Source organism: Biomphalaria glabrata, chromosome 1 (assembly GCF_947242115.1).
Source record: "Biomphalaria glabrata chromosome 1, xgBioGlab47.1, whole genome shotgun sequence".
NCBI lineage: Eukaryota > Metazoa > Mollusca > Gastropoda > Planorbidae > Biomphalaria > Biomphalaria glabrata.
In genome coordinates, this window is record NC_074711.1 from 1,460,034 (window position 1) to 1,470,492 (window position 10,459).

Genomic DNA, 10,459 nt, shown 5'->3' on the forward strand with positions numbered 1-10,459 from the left:
CTCTTCATTTTATGTAGGCTATATTAGATTTTTTTGGTTTTATTTTCTAAATTTCTATTCCGAAATTGTTTTCTATATTTGATTCTAGTTTGGAGGTGAAAGTGCTTACCTGGCCAGTATGAATGACTATATTAGAAACGCTCATGAAAAATTCAAGTGAGTTTTATTTACAATCTCATTACTGTAAGCAGTGTGGCTATGTTTTAAGAGTCCTTCAAGAATTATCCAATCCACGGCTCCATGACCTACATAGTTTAAAACTTCTCTCTCCCTCTGTAGTCTACATAACCTAGTTGTCCATTAGTGCACAATCCTCATGTTGAGCAGAGTAACTTTTCCTCTATGGTGGAATAACTATAAATAGCCAAGCTTATGGGTGTATCTGGTGTACAGAATACAGGAAGTGCTGCTAAACTAGGTGTTTTTTTTTTTCAAAGTTCATGTTAATTTTGTCACTTTTTTGCATCAGAATCAAATTTTCTCAACTCTTCCAATTGGTTGATCATTTTTTTTTTTTTAGTTGGCAACATTGAAGTGCAATTAGATGTCCTTGACATTGTGAAGTTTACGGGGGAAATTCCCAATACATGCAAAGACAAAAAAATTAAATGTCCTAAAAACATTTTTGCATCAGAATCAAATTTTCTCAACTCTTCCAATTGGTTGATCATTTTTTTTTTTTTAGTTGGCAACATTGAAGTGCAATTAGATGTCCTTGACATTGTGAAGTTTACGGGGGAAATTCCCTATACATGCAAAGACAAAAAAATTAAATGTCCTAAAAACATTTTTGCATCAGAATCAAATTTTCTCAACTCTTCCAATTGGTTGATCATTTTTTTTTTTAGTTGGCAACATTGAAGTGCAATTAGATGTCCTTGACATTGTGAAGTTTACGGGGGAAATTCCCAATACATGCAAAGACAAAAAAATTAAATGTCCTAAAAACATTTTTGCATCAGAATCAAATTTTCTCAACTCTTCCAATTGGTTGATCATTTTTTTTTTTTTAGTTGGCAACATTGAAGTGCAATTAGACGTCCTTGACATTGTGAAGTTTACGGGGGAAATTCCCAATACATGCAAAGACAAAAAAATTAAATGTCCTAAAAACATTTTTGCATCAGAATCAAATTTTCTCAACTCTTCCAATTGGTTGATCATTTTTTTTTTTTTAGTTGGCAACATTGAAGTGCAATTAGATGTCCTTGACATTGTGAAGTTTACGGGGGAAATTCCCTATACATGCAAAGACAAAAAAATTAAATGTCCTAAAAACATTTTTGCATCAGAATCAAATTTTCTCAACTCTTCCAATTGGTTGATCATTTTTTTTTTTAGTTGGCAACATTGAAGTGCAATTAGATGTCCTTGACATTGTGAAGTTTACGGGGGAAATTCCCAATACATGCAAAGACAAAAAAATTAAATGTCCTAAAAACATTTTTGCATCAGAATCAAATTTTCTCAACTCTTCCAATTGGTTGATCATTTTTTTTTTTTTAGTTGGCAACATTGAAGTGCAATTAGACGTCCTTGACATTGTGAAGTTTACGGGGGAAATTCCCAATACATGCAAAGACAAAAAAATTAAATGTCCTAAAAACATTTTTGCATCAGAATCAAATTTTCTCAACTCTTCCAATTGGTTGATCATTTTTTTTTTTTAGTTGGCAACATTGAAGTGCAATTAGATGTCCTTGACATTGTGAAGTTTACGGGGGAAATTCCCTATACATGCAAAGACAAAAAAATTAAATGTCCTAAAAACATTTTTGCATCAGAATCAAATTTTCTCAACTCTTCCAATTGGTTGATCATTTTTTTTTTTAGTTGGCAACATTGAAGTGCAATTAGATGTCCTTGACATTGTGAAGTTTACGGGGGAAATTCCCAATACATGCAAAGACAAAAAAATTAAATGTCCTAAAAACATTTTTGCATCAGAATCAAATTTTCTCAACTCTTCCAATTGGTTGATCATTTTTTTTTTTAGTTGGCAACATTGAAGTGCAATTAGATGTCCTTGACATTGTGAAGTTTACGGGGGAAATTCCCAATACATGCAAAGACAAAAAAATTAAATGTCCTAAAAACATTTTTGCATCAGAATCAAATTTTCTCAACTCTTCCATTGGTTGATCATTTTTTTTTTTTAGTTGGCAACATTGAAGTGCAATTAGATGTCCTTGACATTGTGAAGTTTACGGGGGAAATTCCCAATACATGCAAAGACAAAAAAATTAAATGTCCTAAAAACATTTTTGCATCAGAATCAAATTTTCTCAACTCTTCCAATTGGTTGATCATTTTTTTTTTAGTTGGCAACATTGAAGTGCAATTAGATGTCCTTGACATTGTGAAGTTTACGGGGGAAATTCCCAATACATGCAAAGACAAAAAAATTAAATGTCCTAAAAACATTTTTGCATCAGAATCAAATTTTCTCAACTCTTCCAATTGGTTGATCATTTTTTTTTTTTAGTTGGCAACATTGAAGTGCAATTAGATGTCCTTGACATTGTGAAGTTTATGGGGGAAATTCCCTATACATGCAAAGACAAAAAAATTAAATGTCCTAAAAACATTTTTGCATCAGAATCAAATTTTCTCAACTCTTCCATTGGTTGATCATTTTTTTTTTAGTTGGCAACATTGAAGTACAATTAAATGTCCTTGACATTGTGAAGTTTATGGGGGAAATTCCCTATACATGCAAAGACAAAAAAATTAAATGTCCTAAAAACATTTTTGCATCAGAATCAAATTTTCTCAACTCTTCCATTGGTTGATCATTTTTTTTTTAGTTGGCAACATTGAAGTACAATTAAATGTCCTTGACATTGTGAAGTTTATGGGGGAAATTCCCAATACATGCAAAGACAAAAAAATTAAATGTCCTAAAAACATTTTTGCATCAGAATCAAATTTTCTCAACTCTTCCATTGGTTGATCATTTTTTTTTTAGTTGGCAACATTGAAGTACAATTAAATGTCCTTGACATTGTGAAGTTTATGGGGGAAATTCCCTATACATGCAAAGACAAAAAAATTAAATGTCCTAAAAACATTTTTGCATCAGAATCAAATTTTCTCAACTCTTCCATTGGTTGATCATTTTTTTTTTAGTTGGCAACATTGAAGTACAATTAAATGTCCTTGACATTGTGAAGTTTATGGGGGAAATTCCCTATACATGCAAAGACAAAAAAATTAAATGTCCTAAAAACATTTTTGCATCAGAATCAAATTTTCTCAACTCTTCCATTGGTTGATCATTTTTTTTTTAGTTGGCAACATTGAAGTACAATTAAATGTCCTTGACATTGTGAAGTTTATGGGGGAAATTCCCAATACATGCAAAGACAAAAAAATTAAATGTCCTAAAAAACATATTTTTTTTGCGCTTCTGTTGAAGATTTTGTTTTGTTTTGGTCTGACTCAGGAAGTATTGCCTGGCAGCGTGTGACGTGGAAGAGCCAGAAGTCAGATTTAATGTTGACCAGTACAGCGATGTCACCATGATTACAAAACCAGTAGTGTATATTTCAGTTGGGGAAATTGTTGATACTCACCAGGTAGGCAATTTTTTTGTCGCATGGAGGAGCTGCCCTTTTTTTTTTTTTTTTAATTTTAGGAAATATTTTCTGGACTCAGTATTGAAATCAAAAAGTTTTTATTGTCCAGGAAAGTTGTAAGTAAATATTGCAGTGGAAGATTTGTTGAGACTTTCTTCTTTGTCCAACGTTTTCTCTTCCTAATCAAAGTATACTCTGGCTAACAACCTTTCTGTTTGGGCAACCCACGCTATAGAACGAGGGAAGGAGTACTTGAATGATCTGGTTCTAGCATGGTGTATAAGAATAGTCTTTCTAAAAATATTATAAGGTTTTGTTTTTGTAAACTATGGTTCAGTGTTTTAGTAGTATTGCTACTTTACATCTGTCCTGAAGCTTCTTAAATTTACTGATTTTACTAATGGTGTTACTTTAGCCAAATGTAAATATTCGTCATAAAATCTCACTGCTTTATTTTGCATCTGTTCTAGTTTTCTTTATGTCATCTTGTGTTAGCCCAATTTATGTGAATGTTTCTGTTGTGTTGTCTTTATATGAGAAAAAGAGTCCTTGTAATCACAATGAATGGACCTCATTCACCAATCGTAAACAAACAACATTTAGTCACATGATCTTATTGATAAAACAATGGAAAAAACTGTCTCGTGACAACCATCATGAATTAAACATGAGATCGTAAATTATATAGAAGAGATAAAGCACCACGTGGCTAAATGTTGTTTGTTTATGATTGGTGAATGAGGTCCATTTCCCTAAGGATCAATAAAGCAGTCTTAGTCTTAGATGATATTCACAAGTCTATCTCTATAGTCTAACCATCATCTCAAACAGTGTAATTAGTCTCCCTCCTAACCTTTAACCTTTCTTGACCCCCAGCTTTTGCTGCTCCATGAGCAAACCATTGCACCTGATGCCTCTGACCCTGTGCATGAGTTACTGGAGGATCTTGGGGAGGCCCCCACCATTGATGAGTTGCTGGGCACTGAACTGACTGGAGATGATGCCACCAAAGATGCCCTGAGAGCCCAAATGGCCAAAACAGAAATCTCCTTGACCTTGTCCAACAAGTTTGATATACATCACACAGACGACAAAGCAGACATGAAATCATTACTAATAAGGTAGCATTACCCTTGAAATTTTAAATTTGTATTTGCTTGGTTAACAAACGTTTTCAAATATGTTATAATATGATCCATAATGTCTTCATGTTGCAAAATATTTAACACAAAGTATCATTAAAAACCTTCCTGACTTATTTTTAACCTTATGGACTTGGAAGAGTTGGTTTCAAAAAGTGTCAACTAAAAGTTCAAGTAAAAAACTTTCAACATTGTTCTATGCTCAAAGAGTATTTCGAATGCACGAATTGTTGAGTAATTTTCTGGCCTCTATTTTATAATGTAACTTTTGATTGACTGAGCTGTTAACAATTTGGTTGATGTGTTTTTCTAGAACAAAGCGCATGATAGTGGATGTTATTGCCTGCCAACCAGGGGACAATCTGGTGGTCATCTTGGACTCCCCCTGCAACCAACAGCAGGAGGAACTGCATCAGGCTCTGGTCAAGAAGAGAGATCTGATTGACAAGAAAGTGGCTCAGTCTCAGACAGAAGGAAAGAAGCTGATGAGGCACGCCTCCATCTTGGGAGACACGAGGTACGTGCATTAAGTTAACCAGGCAATCAACTCCTGCACTGATAGCTTAGAAAACATTTAAGAATTAAAAATCTTAATATGGACTTAAATGATTCCTAAAAAAAACCCACCATAAATTGTGTTTGCTTATCTAGTTATTCTTTTTAATTAGAAATTTATATCGAGCTAATGACTTTGTTCATTGGTACATTCTCCCTACCAAACAAATATGTGATTGTGTTCTGCCATTGTGTTTTGTGTGGAGTGTTTCATTAACTCAAAAGTCTTATTTTAGATTTAAGTTTTACTTTTTAAAATATAAAATACTAGTCGACCCGCGGCATAGCATACGCCGCTATTTTGCAGGGCCGGTCTTAGGCCACTGCAACCTATGTGACAGAAGGATCCACACTTTCATGGGACCCGCGCTAATTCAAGGTGTATAAATTATTAAATTAAACCATTTTATAACTTATAACAGATTTCCCGCGCACTCCTGTCGATTTACCAGGAGCTCCTGGAAATCTCCAGAAATTGCAAAATATACGAAAAAGTCCTTAAAATATATGGAAATACATAGAAAAAAATTGTCATTTTGAGGTGTCATTCAATATGAAAAACGTCAATCCTACGCGCTATTAATAAAAACGGCATTATGCATTAGCCATAATTGTGTAATCAGGTGAAAGAAGCTTCTCGCGCTTCAAACTAATGTAGAATTACTTGAGGTCAACAATTCTCAAACATTTGGTAATTCTTGCTATTGAGCGGGATCTATGTGGGAAACAGAATTATTATGATATACTGTATGACTTTGCTACACGCAAGGCTCGTAAAGTAATTCTGTACGTAGTAAAGAATGAATAAAATGCATAGATGAATTTATTTTCTAATACAAACTCTTAAATTTCACTTATTGTCTGCTTCCCTACACAAACTTGGCCCCGCGAAATTTGTTTCGAATAGGGCCCCACAATGCTTAAGTCCGGCCCTGCTATGTAGTGTTTGTACAATGTTTTACATGTTTCGGATGTTCTTTCAGAGTTGACGATAGTTTACTTCCTAGTCCAAACCTCCCGCATGGGAGTGGGCAGGGTTTGACAGTCCAACGCGCAGCCATCCGTAGCGAGCTGTGAAAACGTGCCCCCCCCACCCCCCCTCTTGTTTTTTTTCGTGGGAGACTATCCGTAGAAATAAGAGTGATCTTTCCATTTACTTCTCGTCTGACCTGATTAGGGAAGAAGAGAATTATATATAAAGATATATGAAATATAGAAACAGTTGGTTTGTTTGATTACTCCTTTATACATTTTCTTGGTAGAAAAACTTGTGCTGGTTTTCTTATCTTCTTATCTTATATAATACAGACGTTACTTCAAAAAAGATGATTACGTCCAACGTGTCCTGCGTCTAGTCATGCCTGTTAACCAATGACTTAAATTCTGCCAAGTCTGGTTAGAATTAGACTTCTGTAACTCATCCAATTTTTTTGCACTATTTCAATATCTTTGTGCTGTTTTTATTTCTCTATCTACTGCTCAGTGATGATAAAGTCAGAATTTAAACTTTGATTGAGGGAGGGAGACTTTGCTTTAGAATATATGATTGAGTGTGTTGTGCTTTAGAATGATTGAGTGTGTTGTGCTTTAGAATGATTGAGTGTGTTGATTGAGTGTGTTGTGCTTTAGAATGATTGAGTGTGTTGATGCAAAGAAACTTGAAGCAACTCATAGCATATTCCTTCAACTCTTGCTTATCAATCCTGCTTAGTATTCTAAAGATAAGATTATTGAGGTAATATCAAGGGTAGATCAGTGGTTTCTATCTGCTAAGGTTGCTCCATTTGTAAACCTATGAATTTAAAACTTTGTATTTTTCGTAAATTTAATCTGGTTTTGATTGTGTTGCCTAGGCTGCCGATAGAAGTTATGAAAACTAAGGTCAAGGCCAACCTCCAAGCCCTTGAATTAGCAGGTATGGTCAGCAGACAGAACAAGTATCAGGATCTTCTCAATGCCATAGTCCAGGTGATTACTAGGACGTTTTAGAATTCATAGAAAATTAGAAAAGTGCTCAAGGAGGACATCAGGTCCTTTTATAGGTCAGTGCAGTTTAGCTTCTTAGTCAAGAATTATTGTACAAAATAGTGTGCTCATTTTCTTCAGGATATTCGCAACCAGAGGCGTTACAGAAACAACCGTAAACAGGAACTGATGAGGCTACGCTCTACTATCAAGAGTTTAAGTGAAAAGCGTACCTTTTATGAGTCGCAGATTGATTACTACAATCAGTATGTTAAAACTTGTTTGGACAATCTCCAGAGTAAATCAAAGTGAGTCTAATTTAATTGGACATGTTAGACTTAAGACTTGTTAGACCATGTGTGTGTATTAGGGTAACAGTAGATCTGAACAATAACGTATAGTTGTGGTCAAGCCTTGGTATGAAATCTTTCTAGAGTTATAGATCTTTCTTTTGACATTGTCTTGTAATGTTTTCATTCACTTCAGGAAAAACCGTAAGTCTGGTTTGTTCCGCCGAGATGATAAACGTAAAGGATCTGTGACCTACACAGCAGCTCGTCTTTATGAAAAGAAAGTTGTTTTGGAGATTGAAGGTCTGCCCCAGAACCAGTAAGTTCAATGTTTCTAGTGCATCTGGTTAAAAGTTCTCTTTGTTGATTTTTCGTTTTGTTTTCTATAAAAACTTGTTTTGTCTCCAAGGTTTAAGAATGTGATGTTTGAGATCAGCTCAACTGATGACCCGGGTGTATTTGATGTGAATGCTAAGTTTATGGGAGTCAATATGGACAAAGTGGAGTTAGTATTTCAGGTAAATAAGATGACCAGTTAGTATTTCAGGTAAATAAGATGACCAGTTAGTATTTCAGGTAAATAAGATGACCAGTTAGTATTTCAGGTAAATAAGATGACCAGTTAGTATTTCAGGTAAATAAGATGACCAGTTAGTATTTCAGGTAAATAAGATGACCAGTTAGTATTTCAGGTAAATAAGATGACCAGTTAGTATTTCAGGTAAATAAGATGACCAGTTAGTATTTCAGGTAAATAAGATGACCAGTTAGTATTTCAGGTAAATAAGATGACCAGTTAGTATTTCAGGTAAATACGATGACCAGTTAGTATTTCAGGTAAATAAGATGACCAGTTAGTATTTCAGGTAAATAAGATGACCAGTTAGTATTTCAGGTAAATAAGATGACCAGTTAGTATTTTAGGTAAATAAGATGACCAGTGTACTGTTATCCCTGAACAAACTTGAGAAATATTTATTATACATTTGTTTTTTTGTTTTGTTTTGACAACTACCATGACCTTTGACCACTCTCACCAAATGTAACTCTCTCCCTCAGGATCTACTTCAACTCCAGTATGAAGGTGTCGCTGTCATGAAAATGTTCAACAAAGCAAAAATTAATGTCAATCTTCTCATTTTCCTTCTGAATCGTAAATTTTATGGACGACAGCTTGGGAAAAAATAAAAATTCTTCTGCCGAAATTTTTCTTGCAAGGGGCCAAAAAAAAAGACAATCAGACCAAATTGTAATTGATATTATTTGTCTGGTGCTTTTATTTTCTTTCTCAATTTCATAAACAGAAGAAACTCATGGACAAGGTTTGTTGTTTTAGTGAAGTCATCAGCTGCTGGGACAGAAACATTGAAGAATTAGATGACTGCACTTAGTGTGTGTGTGTGAGTGAGTTGAAAAGTAGATACATATTTTTATATAAGCTGGAGTTGTACATTTTCATTGATTGAAATGTGAGTGATTCAAAACAAAAAGTGAGTTAGTAAATAAAAATAAATTTGATTTCTATTAGATTTCAATGACCAAGTTCGTAACTCAACATTGTAAATATCCAAACGGGGAAGTCAATCTTTCTGTTGCGTTGAAAGGACAAAAAATCTTTACTTTTGAGTTGACAAAAACAAAAACTTAACACTTAGTCACTTAAGTTCTGTTGACAGCAGTTAGTTGACGGGATTAGGAATCAAATGTTATTTTGAAGTCATTACTGTAATTGACTTGAATGAACTTTTCCTAACAATCTTCTAAACCTTAGCCTTCAAAACAAAATGTTGATTGCCTTTCACATTCCTGGTGCCTAGGTGTGTCCAAGCTGTAAGAAAGTCAAACTGTTTATATTAGTGTGTTGTATAGTTTGCTTCTGATGTAGATATTGATCAGATTGATAAACGAGCCTTAAAAATCAAGTCTGCTGAATATGTGTGTAAATATTAGTTTGTGTATATATATATTAGTAAACCTGTTTTCTTGAGTAACCTTGGTCTTCACCTTTGTTTGCAGATCTGACTAACATTAAGATTGGATCTGACACTCTATGCATGTGTGATATATACTCACTCTATATATGTGTATGATGGATGTCTACCATATTTTATTTTTATGCATAATGTAGTCTATACGAAACCTAATCTATTGGGCAGCCATTTTTTTTTTAAAAGCCTACACTGTTTTGTATATAGTCAAGTGACATTTTACTTAGACACACAGATGATGGACTGGAGTTTTGAGCAGATGGCAGCCTTGAACTTTGTGTGTGACTTTGTTAGTGAACTTGATGTTTCTCTCTAGGCCACTTTCAACAAATATTAACTGCTGTCATTCATTTGTGATGCCATCTATTGTTTTGTTGTCATTACAGGACCAAATAAATCTCTCACCAACTTGACAAGTTTTCCCTTCATTTATTTAGTTCAGCAGTGGGAACAAGTTTTGAGCATTTCAAATAATTTTTTTTTTTTTGGTTGATTCAATAATTCAGAAGAAACAAAATTGATCACACATCAAGGGACTTGTATAGACAGAGGTATTAGATGCTAGCTACAGTATGTTTCTCAAAACTTTTGTGGCTTAACTGTTTCTCTCCGTAATTATTTACCACATTCCGGTGGAATCGACGCTGGTATCGCCACACACCTCGAAGCACCAAGCACATACAAGCAACGGTACAAATCCGAGCATTCATGAATGAGAAGTGGTTAAAGTCCTGGGAGGAATCCGACAGAGCACGTGGTGTCTGGCAGCGCATGCATCACCCAGATCATGACAATCCATGGTGGCGACTGAGGAGGTCAGAGCAGACAATAGTTGCACAGTGCAGGACGGAACACTGTCCTATTGGGGCATACTTTGCCCGGTTCCGCACGAACTTTGACTCCCGATGCCGTCACTGTGGAGAGAGCGTCGAAACAGTGTC

At 34.7% G+C, this 10,459-nt stretch overlaps 1 protein-coding gene across 6 annotated transcripts in view; it reads left to right on the plus strand.

Annotated features, from left to right (window-relative positions):
• LOC106051019 (ras GTPase-activating-like protein IQGAP1) overlaps positions 1-8,767 on the plus strand; it is a 52,228-nt gene extending 43,461 nt beyond the window's left edge. For all 6 annotated transcript variants that reach the window (XM_056042796.1, XM_056042442.1, XM_056042645.1 and 3 more), the window contains exons 33-41: positions 89-156; positions 3,446-3,578; positions 4,455-4,699; positions 5,034-5,237; positions 7,129-7,243; positions 7,382-7,548; positions 7,727-7,849; positions 7,940-8,048; positions 8,590-8,767. In XM_056042796.1, the coding sequence (XP_055898771.1) occupies positions 89-156; positions 3,446-3,578; positions 4,455-4,699; positions 5,034-5,237; positions 7,129-7,243; positions 7,382-7,548; positions 7,727-7,849; positions 7,940-8,048; positions 8,590-8,718 (1,293 nt within the window). In that variant the 3' untranslated portion in view covers positions 8,719-8,767. The remainder of the gene's footprint in view (positions 1-88; positions 157-3,445; positions 3,579-4,454; positions 4,700-5,033; positions 5,238-7,128; positions 7,244-7,381; positions 7,549-7,726; positions 7,850-7,939; positions 8,049-8,589) is intronic.
• The last annotated feature ends 1,692 nt before the right edge of the window (positions 8,768-10,459 follow it).